We start from the raw sequence: 12843 nt of genomic DNA, 5'->3' as shown, positions 1-12843 counted from the left end.
CCCCCCCCCCCCCTCCCCCCCTCTCTCTCTCTCTCTTTCTCTCTCTCTCTCTCTCTCTCTCTTTTTGTCCTTCTTGTCCTTCTCATCTCTGCCCAAATGCCACCTTCTCAGAGAGGTCTTAAGTAATTGCCTATATCTTCCCCCAATCCATTTATTCTCCATGACTTTTACCTCATTAGTCTCCTTCATGACGGCTATCAAAATTTTCATTATCCTTTTATTTCTTACTTGAATGCTTGCTTACCTGTTTTATTGTCAGTCCCTGCCACCAAATGTTAAGCTCCACCAGTCCAGGAACCATATCAATTTCATTCACTAGTGCATCCTCCAGTGCCAAAATGCAGCCCTGCCCATAGCAAATGGACCATAAACACAACTGATTGGACGAACACCCAATCCCATACTGGACTGGAAATCGGACGACTCAAATCCTGGTCCTATCTTTGGGAGCCGGGTAACCTAAAATTATTTAATTATTGTGAAGTTCCTATTAGTTAGGACACCTTGATGGACCCTCTCAGCTGTGGAAATAAGTTTTATGATTACTATTGGTAGATTTTGAAATGTTGTTAGTTTAGTAGACTCCAAGGGAGAAGGAAAATCACATGAGATACAAATAAAATGATACCTATTTCTGGATTTTAAAAAATGAACTCTGATCTCTGATTAGATCAGAGATCAGAAGGTTTTTCAGGTTGTAATAAAAAGATCAAAATAATACTCAAATGCTTAGTCATGAAACATGATCTTTGCTTTACATTTAGGGGAAGTTTGATGCTCTGCTGATAATTGTCAAGAATCAGAAGGTTTTTCTATTATGTAGGAAAAGCACGGACAACACACTTCAAAAGCAGGAAATTTATCCAACTATACCAAGGAAACCAGACAGCTGGATGCATCTTCAGTTGAATGTAAAGATGTAGATATATATTATCTGATAAAAAAACATCATACAAAGTGACAGACCTTGTCTAAGCTTGGGGCAGTGGGTACTGTAATGGAATGGAATTAATCAGCTGACAGGCATCTAGGTGTGTCAGCACTCTATAAAGGTTTTTGAGATTTGGGCTCATATAGCAGTACTATATGCCTGGAGGCATTTACCTTTTTCTCTATTTTCGAAATATTTCAAACCCAAATATGTATTTTAGATTTTATCTTCCTGTACATATTCCAGTTTAAGAAATTCATCTTGTTAGGTTTATTTAGAATTGGTAATAACGGAAAGGCTTTGCTGGCTAAGGAAATCACCCTGTCTGGTTCTTAAGGAGACCCGTTTTACAACCAATGTTCCTCGGTTTTTTAAAACCTGTACTCTCCCAGCTGAGGAGATGTTTAAGCCTTACTTTCTATAGTTTGTAGTTCACAAGCAATATTTTTTTTTCGAATGTGATGTATTAATGAATATATTCTACTCCAACTACCCTCTTATTTGTTTGGGGCCTCCCTCCCATCAGGAATCAGTGATTTACACAATTGTTCTAATTTTGCAATAAGAGCAGCATAAAATCCATTGTTTGCAACAGACACTCCAAGGTCTCTGGAAACACAAGCCATCATTGTGTTTGTGTTACCTTTGTCTTCAGTGACCTGAGAAATGAACAATCAGTTCTGGGTGAGGGTGCATTAGGGGGAAGGAGCCCAGTGCTGCAGGAAAAAACAGGCTGCTCTTCGCGCGACTAGCTGCTGATAGGCCTACGCTCTCCTGAATGTAATTTCAGAGTGGATTACAGAATATTAGAAACTCACAGGACAGGGGGAAGGGAGCGGCTTACCTGCTTTCTCCATCACAGTATTGCTGAACAGAATGACAAGAGTGCTAAGTCTGCAGCAGAGCTAACAAACACTGAATAGCTCGGGGATAACAAACTGAGACAGGCCAGAAACAATTATCTATTGAATACACTTATATATCTTCTACAGTGTGGGGTGGTTTTTCCATTTATTAACGCAAACATCCGCTGATATAGTTAGTCATATCTGTATGTTGCAGATAAGGAGACAGACGCTCATGTGAAGGGGAGAATGGGAGGAGTGTTCAGAAAGTGCATTTGATGGCGTTGGGGGTGGGGTGGGGGGTGGTTCACGTCCCTGGAGACTAGATTTTGGGAATCCAGGTTGGAATTTGCCGCTGAAGACTTGCCCTGCCTCCAGTCTCGGAAACGGAGGTAGGATTTTGCAGAGCCTCTTTAGGGGGAAATGGTTAAAAGTAGGAAGGTGCAGGGACTTGGGGGTGAATTTGCTATCCACTTAACAGCCCCTTTCGAGGGAAGGCATCAAGCAGTATGACCACAGCCATGCTCTGGGGAGTCCGCACCTTCTCTTAGGGACAGGGTGGAGGTCTTGCGCGACTGACTAGGAGGGCGGCCCGGAACTGATAGCTTTGTGCGGGAAGTCAGTGCTTTGTCTTCTCTCCCACCACTGGAGAACAAACGCTGCTAAGGTCAGGCGTTGGCGAAGAGCTCTCTTTCCAAACAGGATTCACATTGAATAGGAGGGCGGGTGGGAGCTTTGAAGGAACCTCCTAATATAGGCCTGGACCCCACTGGTCTCGCAATGAAGATCTGGCGAGCTCGCTTAGCGTCCGCCGGGTCTCGGACCTTCTCGGGAAGCGGGAGGGCGCCAGCGCTCGCCCTGCGTCTCCCCAACCTAGGCTGCATCCTCTTTGTAACTCGAGCTGACCCTAGCGGGCCGGTTGCTATGGTAACGCTGCTCGCTCAGCTCCCCGAGGCTCGGAGGGGGAGGCGGGCCTTGGCTGACGTCACCCAGACTCGGTTTCGGGGTGCTGCCCCACCCCCAAACCAGTGTTTGCCAGAAAGGAAGCCGTATGGTAGAGGTTTTGTAAGTGAAGGGTCCAGGGGGCCGCATTAGTACAGAAGGAAGCGGTCAGGACCTCCCCCAGCGAACCTCCTCCCAACTCAGCTTCCGCCGATTTTAATGGCCCTTCAAAGAAGGTAGACGGGGAGGTTGCAATTTGGAGCATTTGGTCAGACGGGCCACGCCCTCCCCTCGGCCTCAGATAGGCCACGCCCGTCACGGGGGGGGGGGGCTAGTTCTAGACCACGCCCCCTCTGAGCGCACAGAAGTAGAACCGAAATGGAGGAGCAGTGATCCCGGTGAATTGAACCAGCGAAACTAACCCAGCGAAGGCCGTAGGGGGCCGTATTTCACTTGCGTCGTCTGAGGTCGCCCCGCCCCGCCGTTTTCGCGGCGCCCTCTTGGTTTTGTGCCTGCGCGCCGCTCCCGCGAGCTCACAGGTTGGGCGAACACGCACGGAGTCGCCGGGGCGCGCAGAAGGGGAGGGGCAGGCAGCGTCAGGCGCGCGCCCGCCTGGAGCGACGCGAAGGGAGCAGGCGAGTCGGGAGGATCGGTTGGGTAGAGCGGTGCGGCCAGGTTGTTTGGAGGGCCGTGCGTAAGGTCGCTCTGGGCATGAGGGCGCTCATCTCACTGAGCCGCTCGGTTCCAGTAGCCGATCCGGGGCAGCGGGCGGAGAGCTCCGGGTCACGCAGCTCCCGGGTTGTCTGTCCGCCAGCCCGTCTGCCCGCGCTTCGCGGGCCCTGCCGGTCAGGGTAAGCGGGCTCCCGCTTATCAGAGAGGAGCGTGAGATGAGAGAGTGTGGGAGGCCATCGGGGGCCTGCGGGAGGAAGGGGAGTGGGAGCGTGCGAGAGGGACAGGGTGTGTGAAAAGAGAAAGAGGTCCGTCGAATAGTAGTCATAATAACCACCACTAGCACACGATATTAATATTCTAGTGATATGTGCCAGCACCTTATATGCTTCATTCTGTTACCCCCTACAGCAGTCCTCCGAGGTGTGCACCACCATTAGACGACCCATTTTACAAGAAGGGAAAACTGAGGCACGAAAGAGGTTAAGTAACTTATGCAAAGCCACACAGCTCGTCCGTGTCCTGGCTTCGAACTTAGGTCTCTCTGTCCTTAAGGCATGCAATTTAAAAATCTTCGTTTTACCAAAAAAAAAAAAAATTCATTAAAAAAAAAAAAAAAAAAAAAAAAAAAGAAAGGGAGTTAGGAGGAGGAGACGGATGAGGGTGTTTTGAAGAGGGAGAGTGATCCTGAACAGGAAGAGAAGGATGACGAGAGACGGTGTGAGTCAGAGGACCTGACTTTGGAACCTTGCGGGCTTTCCCCTTCTTGGTTCTTGCGTCCCCGCAACTTTTCCTTGCTATTCGGTGGCTTTATGAACCCGAGCTCTTGGCTCTGGAGGAGCCAGCGCACAGGCCTGGGCCCCATGGGTGGTTTGGAGAACTGGTTGAACTGCGGTTCGGTCGAGGGTGGTGTCTTGGGATACTGTGTTTGGCGGGGATGAAGGACTGCGGCCCCCGCGGCCGTGGATAGAAAGAACCCTCTTGCAAGCGGCTGCCATTTCTTCTGAAGTGCTGCTACTTCCTTTTCCATCTTACCCATGCGCGGCAAAGCCTTTGTCCGGTCGTCTAGAATGGGGAAGTGATGTTTATTGTTTCCTTGTACTCTTAGCCTTAAACAAAACACAATCAGAAAAACCAAAACGTGCTTTTCTCCAGCAAGGTCTGGCACTCTGGATTGCTTACAGAGAAAGCTTTCGGTTGCCTTTATCATTTACTTGCTCTTCAGAGCTTTCCTGGGTTAGTAAGCAGCTTTGTTTTGGAGAAGTTTCCACTGTAGATCATTGGGGGGCGAACTGCACAGTTTGTTCTACAGATGAGCGCAGGGCAGAGACCTCAGTAACTCCTGGGTGACCTTCTTATACGGTGTAGTACTGGGAAACAGCAGGTATCAGGGCTTGTATTTTGCTTTCATTTAGAGTAGCTCATGTGGCAGTCAAGTTTTAAAGTCAGCCTGCAAGGCAAGCAGTGCATGCAACCAAAATTATCCTTAAAAATTCCTTAGGAAGGTGTGGAGTTGGAGGTGGCCATAGTGTTTCTCAGTAAATCCAGCACAGTCATTTTTCCTTCTGTTTTGAAACTTCTTACTATTTCTTTGGTTGTAACCCAGGTAGAGTAATTAGGTTTACCTTTAGGGGCCATGCACAAATAAACATAAGTGAATGGCATAGAGTCATTCTGCACTGTGAGGTGCACTGTGCAGTGCTGGCTCTGAGAGGCTTAGAAGGAGGAAGACTAATAACCAAGGGGAATGGTATGTTTGTGATCCCCATTTTAGGCTCATACTGGAGCATGTGCTCACTGAGTGGAAAGTGGCAGGCAGAATTGCCAGTATTATTTTATTATTATTTCTTTTCTGGCTAGCATATCCAGTAATTTATGCTAAGTTAAATGTGTGCAATGTGATTCCTTTTCATTGTGTGGCACTACATTTGGGGCTTGCAAGTTTTCCTAGGTACGGGTTTGGTGGAAGAATATCTTAAATGTTTTGCCACTGGTTTGGTTTTGACTTCCTTGTTTGTCAGATATGTATAATAATGGTTAGCTTTTAAAAATAATCCAAAAAAGTTTTTAAATTATAGTTGATGTACAGTGTTATATAAGTTACAGATGTACAACATAGTGATTCACAATTTTTAAACGTTATACTCCATTTACAGTTACTATAAAATATTGGCTATATTCCCTGTGTTGCACAATATATCCTTGTAGCTTATTTTTTACAGAATAGTTTGTACCTCTTAATCCCCAACCCCTATACTGTAAAAAAGAATTTTCTTGGAAATGGAAGCCATGGACACTACCTTTTAAAATTGTCTCTGCATTTCAGTTTTCTTATCTGTAAAATGTAGAGAAAGATAGTACTGTACAAAGTTATTGAGAGTTTTCTTCACTGTTATTTTGAAGTAAACCCCGCATTTCATACTGTATCACTTATAACTCTTTTTCATTATCTCTGAAAGGTAAGAACTCTTTTTAAAAAAAAAAAACCATAACCACAGTATAACACCAGAAAGAAAAAAAAAGCAAAATAAACAAAACCCTGAAATAAAATACCCAAATCAGGCACTGTTCAGACTTCTACTTGTCTCAAAAATGTTATAATTTTTTTTTCCTATCACTTGTTTAGAGCAGGGTTTAATTTAGGTCTGTATGTTTTGATTGACTGATAGGTCTCCTGAGAGTCTTTTACTTTTATTTCTTGTAATTTATTTGTTGAAGAAGCTGGGTTCTCTAGTTTCGTATAGAAGTTTCTGGATTTTGCTGATTGCATTTCTCTGGTGTCATTTAATATGTTTCTCTGTATTTTCTGTACATTGGTAGTTAAATCTAGAGGCTTGGTCAGATTCAAGTTAGATTTTTTTTGGTCAAGACTGTTTCATAGTGGTGATGTGTTGTTTTGAGGCACATAATACCTGGTGGTCTCTTTTTGTGATGATTACAGCCCTAGTGATTATTTTAACAACTTTATTGAGATATAGTTTACATACTATAAAACTCACCCATTTTCATGTAAAACTCAGTGATTTTTAGTAAATTTACTGAGTTGTGCAATACTCATTTTAATGGAGTTTGGGAACATTTCTTGTCACCTCATGAGGTAAGATACCTCATTCCCATTTATATAACTCTCAGTCCCATCCCACCATGTAGTCTTTTCTGCCTTTATAGAGTTGCCTTTTCTGGAAATTCCGTATAAATGCCATTATGATTATCGCCCAGATCTCTAAGTTCGTTAGGGGTTACAAAACGGTGATAGTCTGTCATTCCCTATTTATTTTTATTTATACAACTTTTATAAAGAGAAACTTTCCTTCAACTATTTGGTTACTTGGGGTTACAGTTTATGTAGGAAAGACAAGATACGTATTTTTAAAAATAAGTCCATTCATTAGCATTCTCCAATGGTGGCCAAGTAAATTTATTTTCTTAGTTCATTATGAACTCCTGGATTTAAATCTCTATCTGAAAAGTCGTGATGCATCGTAGTAATTATCCATAATGATGTTCATATCATATTTTATTTGACGAGAGGGAGCCTCTTCATATTGTTTCCTGAGTTCTTCTGATAAAACCTTAAGAGCTTCTTAGCTGGGGAGCCTTGTTCTAAGGGTTGGATGTAAATATCTAATTGCCCTCTTTTTAAGTCTGCTCTTTGCTGCTTGGAGGCCAGAGACATTTTTTGCTTGAGTCCCTTTAGTTGCTTTTGCTTTTATGGAGATGTTTCTATTAGTGATAACCCACTTCCCCTAAAGTAGTTTATGGTTGTGTTTAAAGTGACACCAAAAAGGGAGTGCATTGTTTCAGTTAGGGAAATAAGGAAGCGAAGTGGTACTGATTTAACATTAATGGGCATAGAAATGGTTTTATGCCCTTTTGCAGGGGAAAACCTTAAGCATGGTTTAGAATCTAAAGTTCTGAGCCCCAACATTTTCTTTTTAGTCTTTTTGGCCTTGCTGCGTGGCTTGTGGGATCTTAGTTCCTCGACCAGGGATTGAACCTGTGGCCCCCTGCGGTGAGAGAGCTGAGTTCTAACCACTGGGCCGCCAGGGAATTCCCCCAACATTTTCTTAATTATGGTCAGATAGGGGAATTTACTACACACTCAGTCTGAACTTCTGCCATTTTCTGATGTTCTTGATTTCTTCATCTGCATGCCTTTCATTCATGCCCATTGTGTATAGAACAAAAATGAGAAGAAATGGATTCTGCCTTTAAGAAGTGTTCACCCATATTTGTTAGGAAGCTACCACAGTCTACTTAAGTTTCAGAGTAATTACAGTAAGTCTACTATAATTTCAGAGAAGCATCTGTAAAAATGTAGAGTAACTTGAATAAATGGAATCTTCAAGGGTTGGTGACAAACCGATAGATTGTTTTCTCAGAAGTGTCTCAGAGAAATGATGCCACTTGAGAATGGCAATTTTGTTTTGATCCAGATTCTTATTGTTGTATCTGGTTATCTTGAAAGTAGAAAGCAAAGGTTTGTTTTACTCTTTCTAGGAATTGTTCCTTAAATATATGCGCTGGAGCCCACTCTTACATTGTGTTGAGGATCTGTGCGTGGGCTTGCGTTTTAAGGAAATCCCCTTATGATAAGCTCCGTTTTGTCTTTTTATAACTAAGCGTATCATTGCTATAATAACAGCATTGCTCTGAGGCTGAACCATGTTGAGTTTTATCGTGTAGAATACTGTTGCCTCCCCAGTTTCCTCCCAGAATATACACTGTAAATCATTCTGCTGCTGGTTGAATTATTTATACCTGCTGTCTTCTCTATTTTTATTGTTGAATTGATACTTAGTTTCTTTATAATATTGTATGTTGAAAAGTAGACATTAATAAATTCTGATTTTCATTGTGGTTGTTCAACTTGGGATTGGTTTTTACAACTTACATCTCTCACTTCATGATCTATTTGCCTCTCGTTGTATTTGACTTTTGGATTGTCGGGAAAAAGAATTTCCTTTTTTGGGGGAGTGGAGGGGCAAGTCCCACGTCCATATTCATCATATAGTGTTAGGACTTCAGTGTGAGAGTTCAGGTCCACATTCTTTCAGGCTTTTGGAGATCCCAGTTCATTTAAACTGGCTAAAGTGATTCCTTTAGAAATGTTTCCATGATTTGGTCCCTGTGCAAAGTGATGTGAAAGTCATGGTAAGGGCATATTTGTGTCAACAGGGGACTATTTTAGTCTTTAGGTAGTCTGGAGAGGGCTCAAAAACTGGTTTAGGGCAATGGTTTCATTTCTGTGCTAAAGGGTAGCTTGGGCAAAAGTTTCTTCATGTTTCTTAAGTAATTTTATTTTCTTCAGGTTAAAGAACTGAGGGAGGGAGAGTGAGTGTGTGTGTGTGTTTGTGTCTGTTTTGACAAAGGCAGATTCCCTCATCGTAAAATGGAGAATAAATATAATAGTCCTGATGTTTTAGCTTAAGCTGATGAAGTGGTGGTAAAATAGTTTTGATATCTTTGTTAATGTCTTAATGCCAGTATGTAAATTAATGTGATTTCAAAATGTGTTTTTGAATGTAGATCAGATCAACCACTGACATAGTCCCCTCTAACATAGTCAGCTGAAAGCGACTTCAAGTTTCTTCAGGATGCCTGCGGCACTTGTGGAGAACAGCCAGGTCATCTGTGAAGTCTGGGCCAGCAATCTAGAAGAAGAGATGAGGAAGATCCGAGAAATCGTGCTCAGTTACAGTTATATTGCCATGGTAAAGAGCTCTACTCTGTTTGACTCACCTTCTCGTATGGACTTAGGGAATATTTAATGGGAGATTTTTGAAAGAAATGATTATACTAAAGCCATGGTAAATTAAACATGATGGAAGGTTATATTGCTTTTATGAAACATCAAGGTAGCCTGTGTGTCTGAAAAGGATATAACCTCTAGTATCTAGTGTTTATGATGTTACTTTTGTCTGCAAGTCTTTAAGCAGAAGTTGTCTCAGTCCATAGGGCACATCTGTTCCACAGGTATGGTGAATTTGACTGGCAGTGTTAAAGCAGTTTTTAAAAAGTAGTTGCCAACATTTAAAAATCAAGAGACCTTACTTAAATTCCAGATTTCTGGTATCTGGAAGAAATGGACAGATCTGGCATTATAGGGTCTACATTCCTGCCTGACACTGAGTGGCTGGAGGGAGGCACGTATCATAGTGATATCAAGAGCCTCTTTTAGGGGCGGCATGTACCCTTTAGTTTGCTCCAGTCCCCATTACTCATAACCATTTTAATACCCTGCACACTTTACTCTGTTACGTTAGTTGCCTGGAGTTTGCAACTCCTGCTATGGAGGGTGTAGAATTATGTCTTTAGCCTGGTATTCAGAACTCTCTCTGATCTTGTTCCAGGCTTTTTACTTTAAGCCAAATGTGGCTATTTATTACTTTTGTTGAATGGCTGTTTCACTTTCCTGTATTTGCATTTTTATTTATATAGTGTTTTGTTCTCAACCTAGACTGTTCCTAATTAACTGTATATGAACCTAGAATGTTCTTTTTTTTTTGGCGGGGTGGGGGGCGTGCTGCGTGGCTTGTGGGATCTTAGTTCCTCAACCAGGGATCGAACCATTGGACCGCCAGGGAATTCCCGAACCTAGAATGTTCTTAATAGACCTAGAGTTAGTCAACTACTTCTATTCACATCCTGCTTAGGATCTCCAAGTTGTTGTGTAAAGCTTCATGTTTCTAGTGCTCCTTCTGTATACATCAATGAAATCAGTATTTTAAGGTGAATTTTTGTGCCTGAGCTTGGGGCTTTTCACATAACTTTTATAAATTGAGGTAAAACTTTTATTTATGAATGGTCAAGTCAGCATTCAGTGTTTTTTTTTTTTTCCCCCAGCATTCAGTGTTTTGTGAAACCTTACAATGAGAGATTTTTTCCTTTTCTAGGACACAGAATTTCCAGGTGTTGTGGTGCGACCCATTGGTGAATTTCGTAGTTCCATAGATTACCAGTATCAGCTTTTACGGTGCAATGTTGACCTTTTAAAAATTATCCAGCTGGGCCTTACATTCACGAATGAGAAGGGAGAATATCCTTCTGGAATCAACACTTGGCAGTTCAACTTCAAATTCAACCTTACGTAAGTGTCTAAGACACTTCTCAATGTTATTCTTAGATTTGCTACATTTGTACAGACTGATTTCTAACTGATTTTATTAATTTTAAGTTTTGTTTTCACCAAACCCAAGTAGGGGGTTGGAGAGAGTAGTCAAGCAGAAGATGGAGTAAAGAATCTCAAAAAGTAAAGTCCCTCTTAAAGAACTCTTACAAGTCAACAATAAAAAGACAGCCTAATTAAAAATGGGCATAAGGGGGCTTCCCTGGTGGTGCAGTGGTTGAAAGTCCACCTGCCGATGCAGGGGACACGGGTTTGTGACCCGGTATGGGCACAAGGACTTCCTTGGTGGCACAGTGGTTAAGAATCTGCCTGCCAATGCAGGGAACACGGGCTTCAGCCCTGGTCCGGGAAGATTTCCTGTGCCACGGAGCAACTAAGCCCGTGCACCACAACTACTGAGCCTGTGCTCTAAAGCCTGCGAGCCACAACTACTGAAGCTCGCCTGCCTGGAGCCTGTGCTGCGCAACGAGAAGCCACTGCAATGAGAAGCCTGCACACTGCTACGAAGAGTAGCCCCTGCTCGCCGCAAACAGAGAAAAGCCCATGCGCAGCAACGAAGACCCAACACAGCCGTAAATAAATAAATAAATAAATAAATAAATAAAATGGGCACAAGATCTGAATAGACATTTCTCCGAAGAAGATTTAGAAATGGCTAGTAAGCTTATGAAAAGATGGTCACCACCATTAGTCATTAGGGAAATGCAAACCAAAACCATGAGATACTACTTCATACCCACTAGGTGGCTGTGATCAAAAAGACATAATAACAAATGTTGGTGAGGGTGTGGAGAAATTAGAACTCTCATACATTGCTATTGGGAATATAAAATGATGCAACCTCCTTGGAAAACAGGCAGTTTCTCAAAAGGTTAAAAATAGAGTTACCGTATGACCCAGCAATTCCATCCAAGAGAAATGAAGACATACATCCGTGTAAAAACTTGTATGTGAGTGTTCATAGCAGCATTATTCATAAAGGCCCCAAATTGGAAACTGTCCAACTATCTGTGATCTGAGGAATGGCTATATGTGGTATATCCATGCCATGGAATGTTACTGCACAGTACAGAGAGATAAAGTACTGACATATGCTATACATGGATGAGTTTTGAAAACATGCTAAGGGAAAGAAGCCAGACACAAAAGATCGCATTCTTAACCACTGCACCACCAGGGAAGTCCTGCTTTTCATTAAATAATGAGAAAATGTGGATCTTTCATAATTAAGATACTTATTTTGTGGGGCAAAAATCCCATTTTTCTTTCTGTCCCAGGTAAGATTACTTTGTGTGTTTGCTAGAATACTGGAAGGAATGAATTGATTTATTCTTAAATTATGAAAGTATTTCAAGAATACTTACTCTAGGGACTTCCCTGGTGGCACAGAGGTTAAGAATCCACCTGCCAACGCAGGGGACATGGGTTTGAGCCCTGGTGCAGGAAGATCCCACATGCTGCGGAGCAACTAAGCCCGTGCGCCACAACTACTGAGCCTGTGCTCTAGAGCCTGCGAGCCACAACTGCAGAGCCCGCGTGCTGCAACTACTGAAGCCCCTGCGCCTAGAACCCGTGCTCCACAACGAGAAGCCACTACAATAAGAAGCCCACACACCACGACAAAGAGTATCCCCCATTCGCCACAACTGGAGAAAGCCCGCATGCAGCAGTGAAGATCCAACATAGCCAAAAATAAATAAATAAAATATAAAAAAATAAATTAAAAAAAAAGAATACTTATTCTATAATTTATAAGGTGATGGTAATATTGTTGCCCACTACTTCTTTTACCTTACCAGCAGCTAAGAAGTAAACACCTTCTCTTTTTAGAGAGGACATGTACTCCCAGGATTCCATAGATCTCCTTGCTAACTCAGGACTGCAGTTTCAGAAGCATGAAGAGGAAGGGATTGACACATTGCACTTTGCAGAGCTGCTTATGACATCAGGGGTGGTTCTCTGTGACAATGTCAAATGGCTTTCATTTCACAGGTCAGTCTCAAGAGAGTGTTTCTCTCTTCCTTTGGAAGCAAGAATTCTTATGTTATTTTGAGCGTCCTCTTGGCGCTCTTTTGTTGCTCACTAGCAGTTATAAAGTTGAAATGGTAACAGTTGCTCACATGTCAGTTTTTCAGAAAACACTTTGGAGCGCATACTGGTTTCTTTCACACAGTACTAGGCTGTATCATGTGGCTGCAGTGGGCATATGTCAAGTGGAAAGATGGAGGGTGGGGAGGATGGAAGTACTTGGTCATCTTTTTCTTGTCATTTAAATGGCTGGCCTGGAGTTTCCTGGGTACTCAAAAGCAAATTCCCCTTAGGAGAAG

At 42.6% G+C, this 12843-nt stretch overlaps 1 protein-coding gene across 7 annotated transcripts in view; it reads left to right on the top strand.

The window, feature by feature from the left end:
• The first annotated feature begins 3083 nt into the window (after window positions 1–3083).
• Window positions 3084–12843, top strand: part of CNOT8 (CCR4-NOT transcription complex subunit 8) — a 29263-nt gene continuing 19503 nt past the window's right edge. For 2 of the 7 annotated variants that reach the window (XR_003005234.1, XM_024760115.1), the window contains exons 1-4: window positions 3357–3569; window positions 8954–9101; window positions 10284–10477; window positions 12347–12508. Coding sequence is in view for 6 of the 7 variants with exons in the window: in XM_024760115.1 (XP_024615883.1) it covers window positions 3430–3569; window positions 8954–9101; window positions 10284–10477; window positions 12347–12508 (644 nt within the window). In the remaining variant the exon portion in view is untranslated. Of the gene's footprint in view, window positions 3258–3350; window positions 3570–3798; window positions 3870–8916; window positions 9102–10283; window positions 10478–12346; window positions 12509–12843 lie in introns of those variants that run through there. The other 5 variants (XM_024760117.1, XM_024760118.1, XM_024760114.1 and 2 more) reach the window with 5 other exon arrangements.

This window comes from Neophocaena asiaeorientalis, unplaced genomic scaffold (genome assembly GCF_003031525.2).
Source record: "Neophocaena asiaeorientalis asiaeorientalis breed wild unplaced genomic scaffold, Neophocaena_asiaeorientalis_V1.1 scaffold336, whole genome shotgun sequence".
Lineage (NCBI taxonomy): Eukaryota > Metazoa > Chordata > Mammalia > Artiodactyla > Phocoenidae > Neophocaena > Neophocaena asiaeorientalis.
The sequence above is the reverse complement of the archived record's forward strand: the minus strand, read 5'-3'. Positions and strand labels throughout refer to the sequence as shown.